The sequence below is a fragment of the Quercus lobata genome, chromosome 10 (genome assembly GCF_001633185.2).
Source record: "Quercus lobata isolate SW786 chromosome 10, ValleyOak3.0 Primary Assembly, whole genome shotgun sequence".
Lineage (NCBI taxonomy): Eukaryota > Viridiplantae > Streptophyta > Magnoliopsida > Fagales > Fagaceae > Quercus > Quercus lobata.
Window position 1 is genome coordinate 14,017,260 of NC_044913.1, and position 27,180 is coordinate 14,044,439.

The window sequence follows — 27,180 nt, forward strand, 5'->3', positions numbered from 1 at the left end:
ATGCCAATAACCCTTATCATTGGATAGCACAATTTTGTGAGTGATTGATGTGTTTGATGTGCACCAAGGATTTTGTGTCAAGTGAGACTCTCCTTTACCAACAAAATGAAGATTTGAAGACTAGTGATTATTGGGAAGTTGTTGAAACTTACACACGGTCAAGTTGTTGCTTTGAGAACATTCAAATTGATACTTGGAAGTCATAGACCTGAGTTTTCGTGTGAAGAGATCCATTGTGGAAGAGTTCAACGGAGTTAAAGTTACATGCCTGGGATCACGGCAGTAAATTCTACTGGAGGTATGTAGCAAATTAGTATTGAATAATTCTAATTGTAAAATGTCAATGTCATTGATGGATTATTTTGTTGGGGATGACTATTATCATTTGTTGATTCTACGAATAAAGTGAATGGTGCTCTGCATAGAAAAATATGAAAGTCACTTAACATTTGTGGAAAATGTATGTTCCACCTTATTAACGTTGTATGAGCATTTCCAAATGTTATTATTCCAATCATGTATTTTATTCCTTATTTCAATTTATTAAGAAATAGAGAAAGTTCAAGAGATAAATTTTTGTGAATTGATTGCCTTTAATTGCAAATTGCTTTTCAAAGTAGTTCTTCACCTTTTGTTTTTTATTTCATATTGTATTAGAGGTCAGATGTAATTATAGTCATGTTGGGTATACATGTGTGAGAGCAAAGTTCCACATTGAACAAAAATAACAAGAGGTAGTGATTAATATAACATAATTAGTAGGGGTGTCCAAACTCGATCGGAGCTTGAAAAACTTACCAACCCACCCAACGTCAACCCGATTTTAGCCCAAACCAAAGATCCAATCGGTGGGTGACGGATTTTTGATTCCAAGAATTGATGCCGACAGGTCGAGTGGCAAGTTTGCTTCTCCAAAACCTGAGCAACACGAACCCGATTGGAGCTATATAAAAAATCCGGCCAAATCAAGCCAGATTCGGCAAGATCTTGACTAGATCTAGTGACTGTTTGGATAACAATGAATCTCACGTCTGTGTTTTGTGTTGCGTTTTCTCTTCTTCTTCTTTTTTTTTTTTTTTTTTTTGTCAGCTGTAGTAGGGGACAGCGGCTACTGTTCATGAACAGCAGCCGCACTTTTCCTACTTTTTCGTCACTTTTATCAGTCCTATGGGTCCCGTGAACAGTATACGGGACCTACAAATATCACTTTTCAGCAACTTTTTCATTAAAAATTGGTCCCACAGCACTATTCACACATTTAAAAATTATTTTGCTATAGTATTTTCAGTTTTTAGTTTTCAGTTTCAACAAAATAAGTTTAATCCAAACAGGCCCCTAGTGAGATCTTGACCAAATCTAGTGGGATTTAGCTAGATCCAGCTAAATCCCAGCAATTTTTAGAGAAAAAATGTAGATTCCAGCAACATTTTTGCAGATTTTAGTGATGTTTTTGCTTATTCTAGCGACGTTTTTGTAGATCCCGGCAAGTGACCAAACCAACCGACGCTCACCCTCACCCAAAACTGACTCGATCGATTGATTCTAGTGGTCGAGTTCCTCTGCCCTCCACTTGATGGTGGCGGGTTGAGTCTGGGTTAGGTCCAAAACTAACTCGACCCGACCCATGAATAGGCCTAATAATTGGGCTCAAACTCATGAACTAAAATCTTTTAGGCCAAGTGGTCCATATATGTTATATTAACTACTCAATTAGAGTCTCCTCAATATATTTTCTTTCCAACAAGTCAAAGAATGGTGAAAATTGTTTTCCAAGCATTTTTGTACTATGTCTTCTGTTTAAGATATCTCATTTTTGTAGCAATATGAGAGATCTAATATCTCATCTATTTGGTTCTCCTTGCATGTTTTGTAGAGTATCTTGCAACTAAATGTGTAGAGACTTTAAATTTTGCAAATGAAATGTAATAATATAGAATTATTGTTAGCTTAAAAAGCTAGTGCATATATAAAACTAGCCTCACCACACGTGCTTTGCACGTGTGATGAGCAATAAAATGATATAGAACAATCAAAGAGAAAGAAGCAACGAAAAATCATATAGAACAATCAAAATCATATGAGCAATAAAATGATTTTTTTTAAAAAGCACTAAAAGAATTACCTTGTAGGAAATGACTACTCCTTCCTCTGAGAGAATAAAGAAAGAGATTAAAAAAAAATTTAAAATTGAGGAAGAGAGGCATTTATTTATGTTTGATTTTAAAAACTGAATTGACGGTTTAGAAGGAATAAGGAGAGATGGAACTGCCTAATTTAAAGGGATATGGATAAGTATCTAAAATTTAGGGGTTTAAATTAGTATTTTTATATATCTAACCTTATTATTTAAACTTTTTAAACATATGAATTTGAGAGTATTTTGGTAAGCAAAATAAGAAACCCGAACATGGAATCATGTTCTTAATTAGTAGCATAGATACAAGAACATTTATCACACATTCAATCCAGTGCATAATTTTTAGATTAAATTATTATCTAAATGGTACAAATTGCAATTAATCCTTCAATGATAATCATTATTAGAAGCCGCAATACAATATAAGTCATCTTTACCTTCACAGCTTCGTCACTCAAATTTAAAATCATACATTCATATGTCTTGCATGTTGATTTAAACCAAACTAAATAACTTCAAACAAGATCACTTAGCAGAAATTGGCTTAAGAGCAGTCATGATGAAATAGCCATTCATCTTACATATATATAGCTAACTTCCAAAATAAAAATACCATAAAATCATTTGAGCAGATAGTGCAGCTTTTGAACAAAGTTATCTATGTAGGAGTTTTCAAGACCTTTGCTGGACAAGAACTCTCTCCATTTAGCATGGTTGGCTCTCACCTCTTTCCCCACTTCACTATCATCATCCATTACAGCTTTCACTGCCTTGCACACACCTTCCCTAGTAAACAGCCCATCTTCCTCACCTTTCTCAACTTCAACTCCCACTTTTAGATCTTCACTCATCAGCCTTGCATTGATAATTTGATCCCCAGCGTGTGGTAGCAGCACCAATTGGCACTCAGTCACCATGGCCTCTGATAAAGAACCAGACCCACAATGTGTCACAAAGCACCCTACAGAAGGATGCCTCAGTATTAATTGCTGCTGAACCCAATCCCCATGAACAACCCCTCTTCCTTTTACTCTCTCTTCAAACCCTTCTGGCAATGCAGAGTCAATTGTTTCAGCCTGCATTGGTTTTTTAAGCGCAGCCAAAAAAGGCAAGCCTGTTAGCTCAAAACCAAAAACCAGTTCTTGAAACTGATCTTCCTTTAAAATGCATTCAGTTCCAAATGCACAGAATATCACAGTTTTGGCCTTGAAGCTATCCAACCACTTTGCCCATTTCTCTTCTAATGCTATAGTTGGTGGCTTAGGCACTGTTGGCCCTGCAAGAATAACGGGTTTTTTGAATTGTTCTGCAACATAGTCACAATAAGGCCCTTCCATCTCCGTGCAACTTTTGAAACTAATCGCATCAGATTCATTGAAAGACATCAATTGGCGTTCCATGAATGTTATGCCTCGGCCATATTGTTTCACCCCTCCAAAGGTTAGATGTCGATTTTCAAAAGGAGTTAACTTGATCGATGAAGGTGGGAAACTTGGTGGAGGTTCCTTATAACCAGCAGCTGTTAGGGGTTTTTCATTTTGTCTTTCTGGACTCAGCAAAAACCCTACAGTTGCCGGGCTAATGATGCAATGAAGTACCGACTTAATGCCTAGCCGGCGTGCCAGTGCTGGTAACCAGTGAGTGAAATCATAGAATACAAAATGGGGTTTGAGGTCACGAAGAGAAGCTTCAATGAAGGGTGCAGTAAGGTCCATAGCAGTCATGAGGAGGGGATGCATTGGGAGAGGAACATCAGCGGTTGTTTCAGCACCAGGAGGGAGGCCATCTACATGTGGAACACTGATTGGGATGAAAGAAATGAGGTCTTTGTGAAGATTGAGAGGTTCTAGCTTAGCTTGAGCTTTGGTTGGCAGGAAAAAAGAGATTCTGTGGCCTCTCTCAGCAAGATTGTTGGAGATTTGGAGGAATGGAATTAGATGGCCCATGGCAAACCATGGGTACATAACTACGTGAAAGGTTTTGTCACTCATATTTGCTGCAAAACAAAAATACACGAGCATGAGTCAACTATATAGAATTCTATCCCTTGATTCCTTTCTTAAAATATGCAACAACCAAATAACAAATGAGCGGATTTTTAGAGCGGTATTGTGATATTGTCACCCAAAAGATATTTTTTGATGCGTGGATCAAGAAGAAGTAATAAAGTATCCTCTATTGTTATGATATGAGAGCCTCCTATATAGTGTTGTGACATTTAAAATTCTAAATGACGTGTAGGAGGCAAAAATTTATTCACCCAATTATAAAATCACACGACACAAAATTTAATAACAAATTTCAAATCTATGTGTCATTAAATTAAATAATTTTTTTTTTGAGAAGGAAAATTAAATAAATTAAGTATTGACATGTATCATCCAAGATGACATTACATTGGTAAATTAAAATTTACCATGTGTCATTTGGGCCCCATGATAATTAAATTTTTTTAATCAAAATTGTGGATAATTATCTTTATTAAAATGAATAAAAATAGAGATAAATATTAACAAGTCTTAGTGGACTCTTTGATTTTGGGCCAATCAAAATATACTATATAACCTCAAAGAGATCAATTTAAAGTGGAACTCGTCTTAAGAAACCACTATAAATAGACGACACCCCTTTCATTCTACATCAATTTTTTCTAAACATTGAAATTAAATTTGGATAAATTCTACCTCAAGAGCACTTGAAAGACATTAAAAAAAATTCATTTGAATCTTTCTTCTAAAACTTGAAGTTCATTAGAATCAAGTTCAAAAACCTCCAGAAACTTCAAAAAGCCCTCTATAAATCAAGCCTCTAAAACCCTAAAAAACTTCCACCCAAAAGCCTTCAAATACAAAGAATCTTTCAAAAACTCGAAAAATATTCAAAGAACTTGAAGAACAACAAATCTCTATCAAGTTAAAAGCCAGAGATTCATTATGAAGATTGTTCAATCCATCTTCCAAACAATGTAGAGAAGATTTCATGTTCGAATCAAGACTTTGTCTACACAAATTGTGGAATGAAGAACTTTTTAAGTAGACTAAGTCATGGGATCATTCTTTTGCAAAAGAATAAAAAATAGAGAAATGTACTCATTTATCCATATTTGTAAAACATTTTCGATTGTTTGATTTTCAAACTTGAGATTTTGTATCCGTTAGGGAACAATTTATTTAGTTTTTTGCTGAAATGTGTTCAAATTTACTTGTACTTTTGAATTAAGGTTTTAAAAAATTGTATATAAAAGCTAAAAATTAAAAACTGAGTTTATAAACTCTAGCCAAACAAACACTTTGTGTTTACAACGTGTCATTGGACACTTTTTAAAATTTGTAACATTTTAATTAGAATCATAAAATAAATCCATTTTAAATGGATGTGATTAGTGGCAAAGCTAAGATTTGACTTGACAGGAGGCAAAATTTATATTTGACATATGCACATTTACGCATATGTATGCAAACATGCATATTTGTATAGTATTTGGGGTCATTTTGAAAAATAACAATTCATTTAGATAAATGCTAACCGGTACTCAATTGCCCCAAAAAAAAAAAATTTCACATTAAAATAACGTATTCATTATATTATATTTATCGGTGAGGGGTTTATGCACATGAAAATCTTTTTTCAAAGTCATAATTCTACTTACAAATGAAAATTAAGGTTTTTAAATGTTAGAAAGATATCACGTACAACTTACATAAATTTCTATTCTTTTAGCAAAGTTATATTGTAGATCTATTTATTTTAGCTTAATTATCATGTCATCTTATTTTTATCTTTAACTATTGTATACTCTAGTTTTTAAAAATCTCATTCTTTTTCTATATATATACCCTTGTGCAATTACATAATTATTTTTTTTTTTAAACAAAGTATATCAAGGAAAATATTCTCTTCCAAAAAGTAAAGTGAAAAACCCACCTTATAATTATATTGACCATTTATTCATATTTATCTGGCAACGTAATTAGTAATTTAGTATACGTAGTAGTAATTAGAAAATATGATATTTATCCAAGCCTCTTCCATGGTCAAAGGTATAAAAAAGATACTCACTCATCTTAAGGAATCCCGCAATGGACTAAAAGCTTGAGAAGGTAGTTCTTCTAAATCTCATTGTACCTAAAATCATATACAAAGCTCAAATAAAGCCAACATCACATGCTAATTAAACAAGGTTTTCATAGTTTAGCATTTCACGTATCTATAACATCAAATTTTAGGATTATAATAAAATGATTAAATTCATAATTTTCTAATAACTTAATCTTTTAAGATTATTGATAATTTGGCATTAGGAAATATTCACGAGTGTTTAAGTTTAGGTAAGGGAGTCTAGCTGTCTAGTTCCACATGTGAGACGGTGAGGGAATGTTAACATCATAATTAATTATATGAGTAAACAATTCACTATTTATTAACTTGTCCAAAAAAAAAAAAAAAAAATCACTATTTTCTTATTTCTTTAAGCTTTTAAGACAATCAAGAAATATTCAATTGTGTGTAAATTTACTTGCTATTAAACGTAGGGTCTAGGGGTATTTATGAACCACATAAAAATCCAGTCCAAAGAGAAAAATCAAGGATGGAGCCAGAACTTAGAGTTGGGGGACGGCTTTGCTGCTAGTTGTGTATAGTGACTTCGGCTTCTGTCTCTGCTCCTACTTAGTTGTTGGTTGTTTAAAGGGTCAAATTGTTTGTTTTAGGTAAAATTAGTTGACTAGGCTTAATTTTGTTTAGTTTTACTATTGGTAATTTTGTTGTTGGACTAATTTTTTTTGGCTTGTCTATTTTGTTTTAGATTTGGTCTTTGAAATGAGGAAAATGCTAGAGTTACAAACTTTTTTTCAAATTATTGATGTGATGAGTGATTATTGGTAAGTATAAAATAATGTAAGTGGTAGGCCTAAATGCGGACCAATAAGAATTTGCTATCTTAACAATTTGTAAAAATATTGTAAAAAAAATGGTGACTATAACAATAATCTTAAAAGAATCAACGATATTATTAAGGAGTCAAAAGTGTAATTTTGATAAAACAAAATTGCTAAAATTGCTACCCACATATATAAGAATATATTTTTAAAAAAATTTGGGGGGAGCCATTGCCCCCAAGTCAAACCATGGCTCTGTTCATGAGGAAAATCCTCTTATAGATAGTATAGATTAGTTATAACTCTAGTGGAGAGCTTAATTTGATAAAATTATTTAAACATAACCATTTAATCAATAATAAATTTTAAAATGGACAAATTTTAGTTACAAAATTGGTTGTAACTTTAGGCTACAACCTTACTCAATATCTTTTTACTGGAGGTGAATTTTGATAAATCCACCATTGGATTATATCTTCTTCTTATATCCTTTATGCTTGCAAAATTTCTAGAAAATTAAAGATCAATAGCTATGTCATTAATAAGTTGTTTAAATTGCAAGTTTTTGTAGCTTAAAATTATGCATAAAATATAAACTTATAGATAATATAGTAAATAATATCTGATTGACACAAAATTTGACATGTGTATTAAGAGCGTAAAAAACATGCAATTTAATGATTAAAATTTTAAAATATGTGATAATGCTTATTTTCAAAATATAGTAAATAAAATCTAATTTTGTAGCTAAACTTTGTCAAAAAAAAAAAAAAAACCAAACGGGTAGTTTAACTTCTTTTTTTTTTTTTTAAGAGAGTTTCAACCTATAGCGTACGCTCCTGATAATAGCTCTTTATCATTAGACCAAGACATCAATTGGTTTTTTATGTAAGTGGGGATTGAACCCAAAATTTCTTATTCAACTATGAAAGATTTTACCAATTAAGTTAACTGGAACCCACGGTAATTTAACTTGTTTTGACAAAGTCTGCAAAAGAGAGAGATGCAATTAATGCTTGAGAGAAATCAAGCCACAATAAATGGTCTTGTGATGATTCCTGCGAACATGGTGCCCGTGTCACTTGTGTGGCTACTGTAATGCCCTGTTTCCTTGCATAGTCTTTCATTCAACCATGTTTATATACCAACCACTTCCCAAAAGAGCTACTCAAATTATAATTGGAGTTCCTCATAATTGTTTATATAACCCAATTTGCCAAATATTTGATGTGAGACTTAAGACATACATATAGAACACCTAGTTATTCAATCCAATCCAATTCAATCCACACAATTTTGACCATAACATGAAATTTCTTGTACTAGTTCTCAAATTGGTATAAGTAAACCTTAGTTTTTGCACCAGCTTAATTAATACATTCTCACAGATTTCTAGCTAGGCGCAAAATGCATTTTGGAGAAATTTTAGGTGCTTGTATGACCCTTTAATGTTTTTGGTTTGATGGAAAATGTTTTTCAACCATAAAGAAAATATTTTCAGGTGTTTAGTTGCATTTCGAAAAATACTATGTAAAATCGGTGGTGATGGAGACCAAAAACTACCGACAATGGCAACCAGAGATCGGGGACATTAGTGGGTGGGGGGGGGGGGATGGTTGAGGCGGAAAATGATTTATGGAATACAAAAGTGTAAACAAATTTCTACCATAAGTTCCATTATTTTACAGTCAACCAAAAATTGATTTCCAGTTTAATTACCAACATTTTCAGTCACCTCAAACACCTACAAATGCTAAAAGTATTTTCCAAAAATTACATCAAACCAAACACATCCTACAATGCATTTTGCAGATCTCACATTCTAGAGCATAAATAAGTCCAAAGTAAGGTAAAAATGTGACTTCTCGCTCTAATTAGAACCCACCACACTTTTCTCCCTATTTTTCTTCCTCTTTTAGTTCTACGACTTTATCCTCTCAACCCAAAATCATAACAGCAACAAAATTCCAAAATCACAACAACAACAAACAATAACAAAAATCTCAACAACCAAAAGAAATCCCAAAGTCATAAGAAATGATTGTTGGCTCGAGTATATAGATTTGAAAGCCAGTTAACATTTGATGAAAAATGAACCACCTTATGAACATTGAAGGCGCATTTTCTCATGTTACTATCTCAATCACGTATTTTATATATCATTTCTTTGATTTTGTTTTACAAAATATAGAAACTCCAATTAGGAACAAAGCTAAGAATTGGAATTAGGTAGGTGGCTTTATTGTTGATTGTGTGCGGTGACTAGCATCTTACTATGCTATTTAGCCACTGAGGGTTTTTATTTTTATTTTTTTTAAGTGTATTTGATGGGTATTGCTGGGCAATGACAAAATTATTTTGTTTAAATTTTTTTAAAGGGTCGGATTGTTTGTTTGTTTTTAGTGAAATTGGTTGATTGGGCTTTATTTATTTTTTCTATTGGTAATTTTTGTTGCTGGGCTAATTTTTTGGGGTTGTTTATTTAGTTTTAAATTTTAGATCTATATATTTTTTTCGGCCATTAAAATGAGGAAAATGTTAAAGTTACAAATATTTTTATAAATTACTAATGTGGTTAGTGACTATTGTTATGTAAAAAATTTATGTAAGTGATGGACTTAAATGTAAACCAATAAGAGTTTACTACCTCAAAAGTTTGTAAAAATATTTTAGAAAAGTTTGTAGCTATAGCTTCACTCTTAAAAAAATTAATGATATTGTTAAGGGGTAAAATGTAATTTTATAGAACAAAATTACTAAAATTAATACCTATATATAGTATTTAATAATAATTTTAGTCCACCACTTAAAAGAATTAATGCTATTGATAAGGGGGGCTAAGTATAATTTTATAGAACAAAATTACTAAAATTAATACCTAATATATACTAATAATTTATGATAAAAAAAAAAATTTTGGGGGGGGGGAGAGGATTGCCCCCTATTTTCCAAGGCTGGCTCCAAGTGCATATTTTACAAATTCATTGCCTTTGTCAATTGCTTTCCAAAGTAGATCTTCACTTTTCTTTTTTCTTCCATCTTGTAACCCCCCGCCCTGGGGGGTGTTTTGGTGGTGGTGTGAATATTGTTTTATAGATCATCTTGTAATGGAAAGGATTTCAATCCTGTAAATGAAATGCCATGATGTAAACTATATTGAAAACTTTGAAATTTGACCTTTCTTTGTAAGAAGATTCTCATGTAGATGTTATCTCATTCTTGTGAACTTAAAAGGTGCATAAAATGCAAAGAACATTTCCATATGGAACATAATCTATAGATTTAATTATTATCTAAATTGTACAAATCAAAATCAATCCTTCAAAGATAATCATTATTAAAAGCTTTAATACAATATATTTCATCTTTACCTTCCTATCTTCATCACTCAAAATAAAAATCATGCATTCATGCCTAACATATATGCTTCTTTAAACCAAACTAAATAACTTCAATCAAGACCATTAGTTAGCAAATATTGGTTTGATTCATGAGAACAGTAGTCATGATGAAAATATATATAGCTAACTTCCAAAACATGATCATCATAAAATCATTTGAGCAGAGAGTGCAGCTTTTGAACAAAGTTATCAATGTAGGAGTTTTCAAGCCCTTTGCTGGACAAGAACTCTCTCCATTTAGCATGGTTGGCTCTCACCTCTTTCCCCACTTCACTATCATAATCCATTACAGCCTTCACTGCATTGCATACACCTTCACTAGTAAACAGGCCATCTTCCTCACCTTTCTCAACTTCAACTCCCACTTTTAGATCTCCACCCATCAGCCTTGCATTGATAATTTGATCCCCAATGTGTGGTACCAGCACCAATTGGCACTCAGTCACCATGGCCTCAGATAAAGAACCAGACCCACAATGTGTCACAAAGCACCCCACAGAAGGATGCCTCAGTATCAACTGCTGCTGAACCCAATCCCCATGAACAACCCCTCTTCCTTTTACCCTCTCTTCAAACCCTTCTGGCAATGCAGATTCAATTGTTTTGGCCTCCATTGGTGGTTTTAGTGCAGCAAAAAAAGGCAAGCCTGTTAGCTCAAAACCCAAAACCAGTTCTTGAAACTGATCTTTCTTTAAAATGCATTCACTTCCAAATGCACAGAATATCACAGTTTTGGCCTTGAAGCTATCCAACCACTTTGCCCATTTCTCTTCTAATGCTGTAGTTGGTGGCTTAGGCACCACTGGCCCTGCAAGAATAACAGGTTTTTTGAATTGTTTTTCAACAGTCACAGTAAGGCCCTTCCATCTCCATGCAAGTTTGGAAACTAATCGCATCAGAATCATTGAAAGAGATCAATTGGCGTTCCAGGAATGATTTGTCTTGGCCATTTTGTTTCACCCCTGCAAAGGTTAGATGTCGTGCTTCAAATGGGCGTAACTTGATCGATGAAGGTGGGAAACTTGGGAGAGGTTCCATATAATCAGCTGCTGTTAATGGTATTTCATCAAGTTTTCTTTCAGGGCTTATCAAAAACCCTACAGATGCCGGGCTAATGCTGCAATATTGTACCGACTTAATGCCTAGCTGACGTGCCAACGCGGGTAACCAGTGAGCAAAATCATAGAACACAAAATGGGGTTTGAGGTTACAAAGAGAAGCTTCAATGAAGGGTGCAGTAAGGTCTATTGCATTCCAGAGGAGAAACTGCAATGAGAAAGGAACATCTGCTGTTGTTTCAGCACCAGGTTGGAGTCCGTCAACATGTGGAACAATTATTGGAATAAAAGAAATGAGGTCTTTGTGAAGATTGAGAGGCTCTAGCTTAGCTTGAGTTTTTTTTGGCAAGAAGAAAGAGATTCTGTGGCCTCTCTCAGCAAGTTTGTTGGAGATGTGAAGGAATGAGGTTAAATGGCCCATGGCAAACCATGGGTACATGACTATGTGAAAGGTTTTGTCACTCATATTTGCTGCAAAACAAAAATACACTTCTATCACTTGATCTCTTTATTAAAAAATGCGACATCCAGATAACAATTGAACCGTTTTTTAAAGTGGTATGGTTACCAAAAAGATACTCTTAGCATGGGGGATCAATAAGAAGGAATAAAAATCATCTTATCTCATTAGTGTTCTGACCTAAGAGTCTTCACAGTGTCATGTTATATAAAATTTTAAATATATAGTGTTGCTAGATGCATATTTATATTTGTAATATTTAATCTGAATCAAGAAATGAATCAATTTTAAACGAAGATGATCCTTACACCATATGTTCTACCAACTACCACATAACATGTGTGAATTTTTTTTTTCTATTTTCAATGTTGGTAATTACTTTATAAAGGGAAAAAAAGAATTCATAAGTTGTGATTAGTAATCCATAAAGTATCAAATTAGGACTGGATTTTTATTCAATAAAGAGTAATATATACTGTTTTTTAGGCTATCATTGCTAGAAACATAAAATTCCAGCATATGGTTCTCCTGCATATATACGGCTTGATGAGCAGAAAAGCCACAAAACAAGAAATTAACTACATAAAAAAAAATTCTAATTAGAGTAAAAAACATGTAATAGCATCCAATGCAAATGAATTATGGAACTAGCACACAGGAACCAATAAAGAACTGTACAACCTGAACTTTGAAAGGGCCTTGAATATCATTAACAAGAAGGAGGTAGTTCTAGTAGAAAAACAGGAAGCTTTATAGAGAGAGAGAGAGAAGAGAGAGAGATGAATAAAAAGTTTACTGCTAGAAATAAATCAAGTCCAAAGCATTTTTCATACCAAATAACTAGCGATTTCAGCATATATAGTGTAGAAGAATGAGCTTCAAGTTTCCATTGATTTCGAGAATATTTGCTTGGAAGAATTCATATTTGATATACTGTCATCATAGATTGAAAACCTTTTATGTTCAGTTAACAACTGAACTGATGTGCATAGCCACAGATGAAGAGGGAGATCCCTTATATGACCTGTGATTTTGCAATGTAAAATCAGAGTCTTCTGGAAATTTGAAGACAAGTACTTTGTGGTTGTTGGGTGCAAGCACCGTGTGGGTCCAGCCCACTTGCTTGCCACTCTTGTCAAAACTGAGCATGCATGGGAAGGTCTGACTTTTCTTAATGAAAAGTGATGCAAAGCTGAGCAGGACACGCTGCAGGAAGAAAAAGAAAAGAAACAAGCAAAGGCCATCCGGCCTTGAACAAAGAGCTGAATTAGAGAGCCACATTTGGCCATTTGTTGTGAGTTCCAGAGGGAGCAAGAAACCCAAAAGGAGAGACACAGTGTGAGTGTGAGAGAGTGAAAAAGTAAAATGATGCATTTTTTTTTTTTGCTCAAGTTATATATAAGGAAAATAAATTGGTGGAGTTCTCGTGGAGTTTTTGATTACTATATCTATGGAGAGTTAGAGTATTCATAGGAAGATTTTGTTACTGGCTTTGTGGTAAGATTGTATTTACTTCCTAAGATTATATCCAATTTATTTTAGACTCAAGTTTAGCATAAACTTGATAGTTATAATCTCTATTTTATAGTGGATTTTTTCGAAACTGCCCCGTGGTTTTTCCCTCTATACCGGAGGGTTTTTCACGTAAGATTAGATGTTCTTATGTGGTTGTGTTTATGTGGTGCTTGTTGGAATTTTTTTGTTTCCATAATATTGATATTGCTTGATAGTTATATATTTTAATTCATACATAGACATAGAGGGGATTGAGAAATTTCCCCAACAAGTGCTATTAAAGCTTTTGGTTGCTTGGGTTTGACTGTCTTGTGTTGGATTAAATGGAGAATATGACTATGAATACTATGGTTAAACTCTCGGCATCGAATTATTCGATTTGGAGGTCGATGATGGAGGATGTCCTTTATTGCAAGGATTTGCATGACCCTATTGAGGGTGATAGTGTCAAGCCTAGTGATATGTCAGATAGAGATTGAGAGAAATTAAATAGAAAAACTATCGAGTGTATTAGACAATACATCGATGTTAGTGTTTTTCACCATGTGTCTTAGGAAACAAATGTAGAGGCGCTTTGGGAAAAATTAAGGACTTTTTATGAAAGAAAGACAGCTCAAAATAAAGCTTTTATTGCTAGAAAGCTTGTGAATTTGAATCTTAAAGAAGGTAAGTCCATTGTCGAGCACCTTAGTGAGTTCCAAGACTTGGTTAATCAAATGGTTACAATGAAGCTAGTAATAGATGATGAGTTGCAAGTTTTATTACTTTTAAGTTCCTTACCTGATAGTTGGGAGACTTTGGTAGTGTCATTTAGTAATTATACTTTGAATGGTGTGTTACAATTTGTCATGGTTAAAGATAGTTTGCTATATGAAGAAACTAGAAGAAAGGATATGGGTAAGGATATTGCACATGCTCTTACCACAGAGAACAGGGGGAGAAGTAAGAGTAGAAGTTCTAAAGGGCGAGGTAAATCCAGAAGTCGATTAGAGTCAAAAGGAAAATTCAAGTGCTTTTACTGTGATAAAGAAGGTCACATAAAAAGAAATTGCAAGGCTTGGAAGAACAAACAGAATGAGGATAAAAATCAGAAAAAGGCGAATGATGAGAACATTGTTGCTGTTAGTGTTGGAAGATGAGGTCCTAACCATAGGACAAGAGCATTGGTGTTTGCTAGAGGAAAAATTTGTTGTACACTTTACAAGACACAAGTAAAGTTGTGCAAGAATGTTGTTAGTGCAGCTCAAGAGGATTCTTTGCCTAACTTGTGGCATAGGCGGTTGGCTCACATGAGTGAAAAAGGGTTGCAGATTTTGGCAAAGAAGTCTCTCATTCCCTTTGCCAAAGGTACGTCACTAAATCCTTGTGACTTTTGTTTATTTGGTAAACAACATAGAGTTTCATTTAATATATCCTCTACTAGAAAACCCAATGTATTAGATCTTGTTTATTCTGATGTATGTGGTCCCATTGATGTTGAGACTTTATGTGGTAATAAATATTTTGTTACATTTATTGATGATGCTTCACGAAAGGTGTGGGTTTATGTTTTGAAAACTAAAGACTAGGTTTTTTAGCACTTCAAGAAATTTCATACCATGGTGGAAAGAGAGAAAGTGAAGCCTTTGAAGTATTTCCATAGTGATAACGGAGGTGAATACACATCTAATGAATTCAAGAGTTACTGCTTCGAGAAAGGCATTAGACATGAGAAGACAGTTCTTAGTACCTCACAGCAAAATGGTATGGCAGAAAGGATGAACTACATTATTGTTAAGAAGATCAGATGTATGTTGAGAATGGTTAATCTGCCTAAGTCATTCTAGGGTGAAGCTGTTGTGACTGCATGCTACCTAATTAATAGATCTCCATCAGTTCCTTTGGGTTTTGATATACCAGAAAGAGTATGGACATGAAAAGATGTTTATTACTCTCACTTGAAGGTATTTGGGTGCAAAGCATTTATACATGTGCCTAAGGAACAAAGATCAAAACTTGATAGCAAATCCATTCCTTGTATATTTGTTAGATATGGAGATGCAGAATTTGGCTACAAGCTATGGGATCCAAAAGAAAAGAAGATGATTAGAAGTCGAGATGTAGTTTTTTATGAGAATGAAAACTTGGCAGACTTTGAGAAAATTGAAAAGCCTAAAGCTACAGTTGGAGGTGTTCCTGATCTTACACCTACTTCCCTCCTCAAATAATGCCACAAATATGGAAGAGGTACAAGATGAGAATTATGGTGATGAACCAACTGAATTTGATGTTGATGAGCGAGCAGGTGTTGATGGTGATGATGTGACAAATACAAATAGTGTTGAGCAGGGGGAGCAGCCTCCTCCACTAGAAATAGTAGAACCTCAGGTGAGAAGGTCTACTAGAGAGCATCGTCCATCTACTAGATACCCCACTTTTGAGTATACTATGATTACTGAAGAGAGGGAGCCAGAAAGTTTTCAGGAAGTACAGTCTCATAAAGATAAGCAAAGTTGGTTGAAGGCTATGCATGAAGAGATGAATTCTTTGAATAAGAATAAGACTTACGACTTGGTGGAACTTTCTAAAGGCAAGAAGGTACTAAGAAACAAATGGGTGTTCAAGCTAAAGAAATATGATGACAAGTTAGTGAAGTATAAAGCTTGATTGGTGGTTAAGGGTTTCGGTCAGAAACAAGGGATTGACTATGATGAGATATTCTCTCCAGTAATCAAGATGAGTTCCATTCGGGTAGTTTTAGGATTAGTAGCTAGCTTGGATCTGGATCTTGAGCTTGAGCAACTTGATGTAAAGACTGCTTTTCTTCATGGTGATTTGAAAGAAGAAATCTACATGGATCAACCAGAGGGATTCAAAGTGAAAAGGAAAGAACACATGGTTTGCAAGTTAAAGAAGAGTTTGTATGGTTTGAAGCAAGTTCCAAGACAATGGTACAAGAAGTTTGACTCATTCATGGTGGGTCACGGGTACAAAGGGACAAATGCAGATCATTATGTGTATGTTAGAAAATTTCCTAATGGTAAATTTGTTATTCTTCTGCTATATGTAGATGATATGTTGATAGTAAGACAAGATGCAGGTGTGATTGGAAATTTAAAGAAGGACTTGTTCAAGTCATTTGATATGAAAGACTTGGGTCCTACACGGCAAATTTTGGGTATGTAGATTCTACGTGACAGGAAAGCTAAGAAGCTATGGTTATCACAAGAGAAGTATATTAAGCGAGTTCTTGAAAGGTTCAATATGAAGCATGCCAAGCCAGTTAGTACACCTCTTGGTGCTCATTATGCATAAAAAATAAATTTATTGATTGAATAGTAAATAACATCCAATTTGAATAAAATTTGACATATATATTAAGAACATAAGGAATATGAAATCTGACAGTTAAATTTTCAAAATTCGTACTCAATAAAACGATATATGAGGAGTTTGAAGGGAAACCTTATTCAAAATAGGCCCAAAAAAAAAAAAAAAAAGTTGCATTGCTCAATGAAATGGCTTGTGTTTGCATTTCCAACTTGTGATCATAATCAAGGAGACGCAAGTAGGTGCATGAGAATCACTAAAGTCTCTTATGGTTAAATAAGAGATCTGACGTTCAATCCCTGTTTACACAAAAAACTATTAGTGTCTTTGTTTGATGATAGTTCTATCATCAAAAGTCGATGCTATAGGTTGAAACTCTCTTTCAAAAAAAAAAAAAAAATCACTAATTTCAACAAATTCCTATATGGTAACGTAAAAATTCATTGCATTTAGTAGCTGATGTTGTAAACTTCATTGCAATAGGACAAGGCAACAAATATCCGTTGCCCTTTCCTTTGTCTATATTTATTGTATATGTTTTCCTTATGATTTACACATGCATTAATTGGTATTGCGGACATGGTGCCTAACACTGGTGTCATTGTGTGATGCAATGCTCTTTTCTTAATTTTCATTGTCTTCATTGAAGCTCTTTCTACTATGGTACAAGAAAAAAGGGTACAGTCTATTATAATCCTCTATCCTCAACCACTCTTTAGTCTCTAGCAAAGCTTTTGAAAGGCTTTAAAAACTTTCACTCTTAAAAATTGGTCTCATTATTAGGATATACAAGTCATTATTCCGTGTAATGCATGAAAAAGTTTAACGTACTAAGATTTCTTTGTTTTTCTAATTATAAAATTTAATAATTATGAATTTTTAATTGTTATAATTGTGTTTGTACATGGAACCATATATTTAACATTAAATATTTATTATAATTGTGTTTGTATATTGAAAATCAGTTATTGAATTACAAAAATAACCTTGATTCTAGGAGATTAAATTAAATACTAATAACCTAATTAAATCTATGAAGGCCTGAAATAAAATGCAGTTGACCAATAAAAATCTAATTGATTTCCAAAGTTAAATAAATTTGTAGCCAAATTTTGTTCTTTTTTTAAAGAGCACAAGCCAAAGGATCTAAAACGGGGAAAAAAAAGTGCATAAAAAGAAAAATAATAAAGAAGAAAACCAAAGAAAAAAGGAAGAAGAAACAAATGGGTTTAGGAAAAGACAAAATATTAAAGGAAGGAAGAAAAAAAAAAAGAAAATAAATGGGTTTAGAAAAAGACAAAAATTAAAGGAAGAAGAAGAAAGAAAAAGAGGCCAAATAATTTATGACAAACTCATGTACACTTAAACATGAATTTTTAATCTTTTTCTTCATTCGGAGTTTCCCCTCTAATTTTCTCCATATTTTGGGGAGAAAACATTTTGGTGGACCAAGAGAGAACACCTACACCCCACCTAAGCCTGTAAACGATGCGATGTGGCTAGTTATGGGGGGAATCTTTGCACCACACCTATAAGGTGTGGTTTCCCCTCATGCTTCACCGCACCTCACATGTGGATGGTAGTAATCAGTCTACACCAGGTTCAGTTCACCATAGGAGTTGCGGTGCGGTTAGTTCAGTGCAAAAAAAAAAAAAAACAAATCCCATTTGAATCATCAAACAACCCACACAAAAATTTCAAAAAACTATTAACAGACAAACATGTTCAAAATATTTCTCTAATATCACACAAAATTTCAAACAAATTTACAATCTTTCTAGAAACCTTAGCAAGGAGAAGATAAGTAGCCTAGGTCTTGAGCATTATATGACTTCACATACCTATAGAAAGCATAGTAACTAGATATTGACATTTGAGCTTCAAAACATTCTCTAAAAATTTCTAGATAATAACCACGATAGAGAGAAGAGAGGAGAGAGGGAAACTTGGAAAATAGTGGAATCAAGTTGCAGTCGATGGCAGTGGCAGGGAGTTGCAGACGGCAGTGGCGACGAGTTGTAGACAGAGGCGGAGAGAGAGAGAGAGGGAGAGGCAAACGACAAAAAGAGAATCAATTGATCTAAACTAGAAATTTCAGAATTTAACCTAGACTCTAACTAAAGTAACGTCGTTTTGAAGTTGAAATTAAAATTAATATTATGTCCAAAATGACATAGTTTTGTATAAGATATTTTTTTATTTTTAATTTAATGAAACTACGTCATTTTATAACTCACTTAACTTAACCCTATTTTATCCTCTTCTTCTTCCTTCACCTTTCACACTTCTCTCATTCTCCTTTTTAGAGTTTCTGTTTTCATGCCTCCCCTCTCAATCACATTGCATAGGTACTCTCTCTCTCTCTATGGAAACTTCTTACAACTAAAACTTGATTATAAATTGTATATGTATATGTTAAATATTATACATACATATATATATATATATATATATTTATATATATGGTGGTCAGTTTGGTTTCTCATCAAAATGCAAAATCCACAACCGTTCACCACATCGTCCGTTGTCGGCACTTGGAAACGCCTTTAACCATCGTGCCATACACCTCCAGTGGAGCATTGTAAGGTGCAGTTCGGATTGGTGTAGGTCGGTTTTGTCGATTGTAGGTGGAATCTGAACAGGCCTAACCCCACCAATTTTTTTCCTTTCCTCCCTCCAATTAGACACCTAATAAAAATATTTTATCTCCACTTTTCTCAACTTTTTTTTTCCCATTCCCCCCTATTCCACCTTCAACCAAACAGACCCTTACCCAACTCCCCCAAACCCAAAATACAAAACTTTCTATCCACTATCTAACAGAGCATACTCTACAACTTGGGCTCAATGGCACTATATTACATAGCTTTTTTTGTGGACATTGTTCTAATCATTTAATTTATATATCTACATATCTAAAAGTTGAAGCATAATATTTATTATTGTTACACTCCTATTAAACCACATTAAAGGTCACATCATCCACCCATTTCCAACATTCTCTCTCTTCTTTTAAACTCTTTTTTTTTTCTTATTAATTTCTCAACTTAATATCATACTTTCTCCAACATTTCACATCTCTTTTACCTTTTCATCTCTCCACTACTATCTATCTTAATATCATTTTTCCTCTATCCCTTTATCTTCCTTTATTTTTGGCTTTTCTTATTCTCATTTACTATAAATTTACAATTCTCCCTCTCATTCTATACATAGTTTTCCCACTCACAAAATGTTATTTCTCTCTCTCCATCTCTCTCTCAATTTTATTTTTTTCATTTTTTGGTGGATTTTTTTTCTTGCATCTCTACTTTAGGTTGATGAATTTTTGTATTATTTGGGAACTCTACTTTGGGTTGATGTGATTAAGTTGTGTTTTAAAGTCATTATATTTTTTCTTTTCTTTGATTTCATAGATGTTATCCTAATGCATTATATATAAAGATAGTATATAAGAATATAATGTTATTTTTTTACATAACCTAACATAACATGACTTGGATAATTTGGTATTTATTACAATATTTTTTTATTTTTACATTTTTTTTACTTTCATATTATTTTTTATAAATTTTTTTATTAATTCTGTCTTGAGAAGTGGTTATTCTCTCTCTCTCTCTCTTGATTTTTTATTCTTTCTTGCAACTCTACTTTATATTGATGAATTGTTGTGATTTTTAAAACTCTATTTTGGGATCATACATTTTGGTGTTGTATTTTTTAGTTCCCCATTACAATTAGAATATCTCTCTCTTATAGTTCTCGTTTGATTTTTGTTTGAGTTAATACTTAATTATTTTGGAAGTAAAAATTTGAGTTTATATCAAAACACAATCTTAACTATGCTAATAACTGCTCGGCATTTGGTCCATTTCATTCAATTTTGGTCCAATTCGGTCTACTTTAGTTCAATTAGGTCCATTGATCTACTTCGGTCAATTTAGTCTACTTTGGTCAATTCAGTCCTGTTCGGTCCATTCCGTTCAATTCAGTTCATTCGGTCTACTTCAGTCCATTTAGTCCAATTTGGTCCATTCGGATCACTTCAATTTATTCAGTCCATTTTTGGTCCATTTTTTATCACTTCGGTCAAATTTGTTGTAGCTACTTAAGAATGACAAAATACAAGTTTAAGTTGAGAGTACTATTAATTATTTGAGTAATATCAATTGTAATTATATGATAAGTTTTGGTTATCATAATAATCTCCTTTTGAAACTTAAAAATTTTAATTGTACCAAAAGAAATTAGAAAAATATAATACATAATAACAATAATTAGAAGAATATAACCATTTCATAAAAGAATAATATCAATCAAAAACATCAAAAATGATAAAATTATATATTTGTAAAAATAGAGTGATGAAAATTATTTTTTAAAATTGTTTAATTTTTAAGGAGAACAAATTATCTACAATAAAATTTAGAAAATAAATTATACATATTTAGTATAAGTTTGTTATGAGTTTTGATTATCATAATAATATCTTATAAGAGAATGAAGAATTTGAAGAATTTATTTAAATTAAAATTATACATACATACATACATACATACATACATACATACATACATACATACATACATACATACGTTTATATATATATATATATATATTTATCTATTTAGTTATTTTTCTTGAAGGTATAATCAACCTCATGCAATTCATTTAAAAGTAATGACATTAAAACAAATGAGTAACTACCCTAAAGGTTAGATTTGTATATTCCTAGCCTTAATGTTTAGAAAGATTTTCACTTAAATTTAGTCGAATTGAAGTGGATTGAATTACTATATTAATGTGGCTCAACAAAAATGTAGCAACAATAAATATTATGTTTAAGATTTTAGATATTGCGAGTTTGAGATCTATATATATTTTTAATAAATTTGATTTAGAATAGGTACTCTTAACCTAAACATGTCTTTTCCTTCCATGTAAGTGCACAAAAATGGACCGAAATGGACCAAAGAGGTTCGAATGGACCAAAGTGGCCACAAATGGAATGAAGTGGACTGAATGGACAGAATAGGACCCTATGGGAACAAGGTGGACCAAATAGGACTGGTGTGGACCGAATAAGAACGAATGGACATATTAGGACTAAAGTGGAAATAATGGACCAAATAGGAACAAATAAGACCGAATAGGACTATAGTAGATCAAATAGGACCAACGTCCACTAAATAGGACCGAAGCATACAGAATTGACTGAATAGGACTAATGTGGACCGAACAGAACCAAAGTGGACAAAATGGACAGAATAGGACTAAAGTGGTTAGAATAGGACCAATGTGGACCTAATGAACCCAATAAGACCAAATAGAACCAAAGTGGACAGATTATATTAAAAAAAAAAAAAAAAAAAAACCAAAATGGAGTGAAGAGGTCAGAATGGACCGAAGCAGAAAGAATAGGACTTTTAAATATGTATCATTTTTATTGCATTTTTAGGGCTCATGTTTCTAATTTACGATATCTTTTTTTTTTTTTTTGGTTGTATTTTTTTAACTCAAAACTAAAGAGTTTAACCCAAATATAATAAAATTTCATATTTTTCAACCCAAAAATTAAGGAAAAAAATGAATTTTTGAGCTAAACTTGAAAATTCAATCTACAAAAAGAATCAATTTAAGACCCAATTAGCCCAAAATGGAGGGAAGGGGAGTGAAATTGACTGAGTGGACCAAACTGGACCGAAGTGGACTAAAGTAGACCTAATTGGACTGAAGTAGACCTAATTAGACCCAATAGAAATTGTTTTATTTTTAAGGAGAAAAAAATTATAAATTATAGGATAAATTGCAAACTACGCCACTAAAGTTTGGGAGTGATTGGATTTTACACTTTGAAGTTTAAGAATTTGGATTTTACTCCCTGAGGTTTGGTGATGTTTGGATTTTACTCCCTAAATTTTAGGAGTGTTTGGATTTTTCAGATTTGGAGATGTAAAATCCAAACATCCCAAACTTTAGGGGGTAAAATCTAAAATTTGAAATTTCAGGGTATAAAATTTAATCACCCCAAAACTTTAGGAGTGTAATTTGTGATTTACCCTAAATTATATTACAATTACAAAATAATTATTAATTTTCACGCATTGCATGGGTTTATGACTAGTTCTTAAGTAGAGAACATTTCTGTCTTTCTACTTCGTAAAAAATGCTGAATAGATCACAAATATAAATTATCAACACGCATGATTTTAATATATACCTCAGGCAAAACTGTAAGTAGCTCCAAGAATCCTGGTATGTATTCTGGATGAGATTTCATCTCATCTTTAAACCAATTCACAATACCACTTGCCAATTAAGCATAATAATATCCTCTTGGCTTTATAATATCACAAGATTTCTATCACTTGCTTGTTTCATAAAAATATGCAGTACCCAGATAATGATTAACGATTTTTTAAAGTGGTATGGGAACCCAAAAAGTTATTTTTGATGCAAGAGATCAATTATCTGATTCTTAGGCTACCACTACTAAAAACATAAAATTCCAGTATAGGTTTCTCAGACATGTAAATGGACTCAATTTGCCTCAAATTACCACATTCTAAAAAAATTAATGAACAAGAAGGAATGGCCCAATTCAGGTGCTTGGTTAGACACAAATTGTATTCCGCTGTAAGCACATAACTTATGTTACGATCCAAGTATCTCACATGTCTTAAATGCATGCTTAACCATGTGTATATAAGCTCTTATACACCCTCCCTTTGCAAGCTAGTTTTCAAGGGTAAGTTCCTATCCATAAGTTTGGATCAACTTACAAAAAAATATTATTAAGATCTGCAACACTCACAAAGAGCTCCCAACTTTCAGCACAAACATAAATCCAACCTGCCAGTCGAAACCCTTTTTTCATGCTGTTGTAAGATGTTTTTGAAATTAATCCTTCAAAGATAACCATTATTGGAAGTCCCAATACAATATATTTAATCTTTACCTTCACATCCTCATCACTCAAATTCAAAATTATGCATTCATGCCTTACATGTTTGTTTAAACCAAACTAAATGAGTTTTAACAAGACGACTTAGCAAATATTGGCTTAAGAACAGTCATGATGAAATATCCGAGCTTCTTATATATATATATATATATATATATATAACTAACTTCCAAAATATAAATACCATGAAATCATTTGAGCAGAGTGTACAGCTTTTGAACAAAGTTATCAATGTAGGAGTTTTCAAGCCCTTTGCTGGACAAGAACTCTCTCCATTTAGCATGGTTAGCTCTCACCTCTTTCCCCACTTCACTGTCATCATCCATTACAGCTTTCACTGCCTTGCACACACCTTCCCTAGTAAATAGCCCATCTTCCTCACCTTTCTCAACTTCAACTCCCACTTTTAGATCTCCACCCATCAGCCTTGCATTGATAATTTGATCCCCAGCGTGCGGTAACAGCACCAATTGGCACTCAGTCACCAGTGCTTCTGATAAAGAACCAGATCCACAATGTGTCACAAAGCAACCTACAGAAGGATGGCTCAGTATCAACTGCTGCTGAACCCAATCCCCATGAACAACCCCTCTTCCTTTTACTCTCTTTACAAACCCTTCTGGCAATGCAGATTCAATTACTTCAGCCTCCATTGGTGGTTTTAGTGCAGCCAAAAAAGGCAAGCCTGTTAGCTCAAAACCCAAAATCAGTTCTTGAAACTGATCTTTCTTTAAAATGCATTCACTTCCAAATGCACAGAATATCACAGTTCTGGCCTTGAAGCTATCCAACCACTTTGTCCATTTCTCCTCTAATTCTATAGTTGGTGGCTTAGGCACTACTGGCCCTGTAAGAATAACGGGTTTTTTAAATTGTTCTTCAACATAGTCACAGTAAGGCCCTTCCATCTCCATGCAAGCTCTGAAACTAATCGCATCAGAATTGTTGAAAGACATAATTTGGCGTTCTGTGAATGATATGTCTGAGCCAAATTGCTTCACTGCTGAAAAGGATAGGTGCCGAGTTTCAAATGGAAGTAACTTGATCGATGAAGGTGGGAAACATGGTGGAGGTTCCTTATAATCAGCTGCTGTTAATGATTTTTCATTGAGTTTTCTTTCTGGGCTTAGCAAAAACCCTATAGACGCCGGGCTAATGCCACAATAATGTATAGACTTGATGCCTAGCCGGTGTGCCAATGCTGGTAGCCAGTGAGTGAAATCATAGAATACAAAATGGGGTTTGAGTTCACAAAGAGAAGCTTCAATGGAGGGTGCTGTAAGGTCCATAGCAGTCATTAGGAGAGAATGCAAAGGGAAAGGAACATCTGCGGTTGTTTCAGCACCAGGAGGGAGGCCATCTACATGTGGAACAATGATTGGGATGAAAGAAATGAGGTCTTTGTGAAGATTAAAAGACTCTAGCTTAGCTTGAGTTTTGTTTGGCAAGAAGAAAGAGATTCTGTGGCCTCTCTCTGCAAGTTTGTTGGAGATGTGGAGGAACGAGGTTAGATGGCCCATGGCAAACCATGGGTACATAACTATGTGAAAGGTTTTGTCACTCATAATTGCTGCAAAACAAAAATACACATCAGCTGGTTAACTAGATTTCAATCATGTTAGAATAATAGTTAAGTGATTAAATTTACAGTTTCTTATCAGTTTTGAAAATGCTACTTGTAGATAACAATTGTTTCCCACATGCTACCACTACTAAAAACATAAAACCTCAGTATATGTTTCTCCCGCTTGTAAATGACCTAGTTACTACAAGCTCAAATTAATGAACAAAGACTGATCCAAAGTGCTTGAATCTAGAAAAAAAGATTAAGATTTCTTACGGCCTGAGAACAATAGATTAAGGATTCTAGAATGCTAGTGGCATCAAGAAGGAAATTATCAGCAACCTAAATAGGAAAGCAAAATGTTAATTTATTAAAAACAGAACAGTATGACACATATGGTTTGATGAGAAGAAAAGCCACAGAAGATAAGAAAATAACTACAGAAAAAATTCTGATTAGAGTGGACTACAGAACAAATTATAATTAGAGTGGAAAAACATGAATAGCAAACGATAAAAATAAACCATCACACAACACCAATAAAAAACTGCATAACCTAAACTTTGATTACTACAAGTTATTGAAATAGAAGGAAACCAATAGTTTTTGAAAGTTTTTTTTTTTTTTTTTTGGGGGGGGGGGGGGGGTTTGAAATTATGAGTTTACATTGAACTATCAATATAAGATAGTTATTGTAGCAAACAGGAAGCTTGCTAGAGAGAGAGATAAAAAGTTAACTGCTAGAAATAAATCAAGTCCAAAGCATTTTTCATACTAAATAATGATTTCAGCATAGTATGATGGATTGAATAGAAGAATGAGTTTCAACTTTTAATTGACTTGGAGAATATTGTGCCTGGAAAAACTCATAATTTATATGCTGCATGCATAGCCACAAATAAAGAGAGTGATCTCGTATATGTACCTGTGGTTTAATTTTGCAATTTTAAACCACAAAGTATTCTAGAAAACTTGAAAACATGAAATAGCTGGAAGTTTTGATAAGTCCAGCAGTTAATTTGTTGGTGCCGAATGCATTAATTTGGGTTCACCCATTCTAGCAGGTTCCTCCTAAAATTTGGCTTGATGGAACTGATTTTCAGTTTTCATATTAAGGAGGAGCCCATAGGTTCCCTGGCAGTGAGTATATCTGAAAGAGACCAACATTGCATTAGTAATATCAATATGACTATTTTGGGACAACAAAAAATGGCTGTTCTGTATGCAGTTTTCACCTGTGATCATAATGAATAAGGGAGACGCACCTAGGTGCACGAGAATCACTATCAGTATCAACTGCTTCGTATACACAACACAAGGGAAGAGTAGAAAATTTATTGCATGTAGTTGGAAACTTCAAAAGGGGACAGATTCATTTCCCTTATCTCCAAATTTATTTCTTATTTTTAAAAAAATATTTTTTTCTCCATGACAACACAAGAAATGATCTTTTGATGATCCTATTTTTACGGCTGTGGTGGTTGTCAAACTATCACTTGAGTGCCTATTGTAGTGCCCCTTTTCCTTGCATAGTCTCCGATACGTACACAATATTTTAACAATATTTTTGCAACAATTATAAGTGGTAAGTTGTTATTATTTCTAATTTGAACCTATCACTTAAATCACTTCCATCAAAAACAGCTATCACTTTTATTGTTTCTTGTACTTGATTTTATTGAATAAAGTTTTAGTCTGTTCATAAAAAAAAAAAAAATAAAAAAAAATAAAAAAAATAAAAACAGCTATGGTCGAGTTCTTCTAGGACAACAAATTTTGCTACCAGTTTAACTTGACAAATTATGACTAGTTATTTATTACTTTGACTTGACATACTATGACTAGCTATCTATTACTTTTAAATGAACTCATTACTTTTTCTCCACTATTCATAA

The 27,180-nt window shown here is 33.3% G+C and overlaps 2 protein-coding genes and 1 pseudogene across 4 annotated transcripts; all 3 read right to left on the minus strand.

Moving 5' to 3' along the window:
• Positions 1-2,627: 2,627 nt before the first annotated feature.
• LOC115965749 (anthocyanidin 3-O-glucoside 2''-O-glucosyltransferase-like) lies at positions 2,628-4,145 on the minus strand. The gene has a single exon (XM_031085043.1). It carries the CDS (start codon positions 4,126-4,128, stop codon positions 2,758-2,760), a length of 1,371 nt encoding a protein of 456 aa, XP_030940903.1. The 5' UTR covers positions 4,129-4,145; the 3' UTR covers positions 2,628-2,757.
• Positions 4,146-10,275: 6,130 nt separating this feature from the next.
• Positions 10,276-12,982, minus strand: LOC115963078 (annotated as a pseudogene).
• Positions 12,983-23,860: 10,878 nt separating this feature from the next.
• Positions 23,861-26,706, minus strand: LOC115963056 (anthocyanidin 3-O-glucoside 2''-O-glucosyltransferase-like). Of its 3 annotated transcripts, XM_031081944.1 has the most exons (4): positions 26,521-26,706; positions 26,211-26,435; positions 25,562-25,627; positions 23,861-25,291 (listed from the first exon to the last, which is right to left on the minus strand). In XM_031081944.1, exon 4 carries the CDS (start codon positions 25,284-25,286, stop codon positions 23,913-23,915), a length of 1,374 nt encoding a protein of 457 aa, XP_030937804.1. In that variant the 5' UTR covers positions 25,287-25,291; positions 25,562-25,627; positions 26,211-26,435; positions 26,521-26,706; the 3' UTR covers positions 23,861-23,912. The 3 variants fall into 3 exon arrangements, with proteins under 3 accessions (XP_030937804.1, XP_030937805.1, XP_030937802.1); XM_031081945.1 differs by lacking the exon at positions 25,562-25,627 and having other exon boundaries at positions 26,551-26,706; XM_031081942.1 differs by lacking the exon at positions 25,562-25,627.
• Positions 26,707-27,180: the final 474 nt, after the last annotated feature.

Bases quoted from the DNA above. Each gene is read 5' to 3' on its own strand.
- LOC115965749 (XM_031085043.1), bottom strand. From the start codon at position 4,128: ATGAGTGACAAAACCTTTCACGTAGTTATGTACCCATGGTTTGCCATG.
- LOC115963056 (XM_031081945.1), bottom strand. From the start codon at position 25,286: ATGAGTGACAAAACCTTTCACATAGTTATGTACCCATGGTTTGCCATG.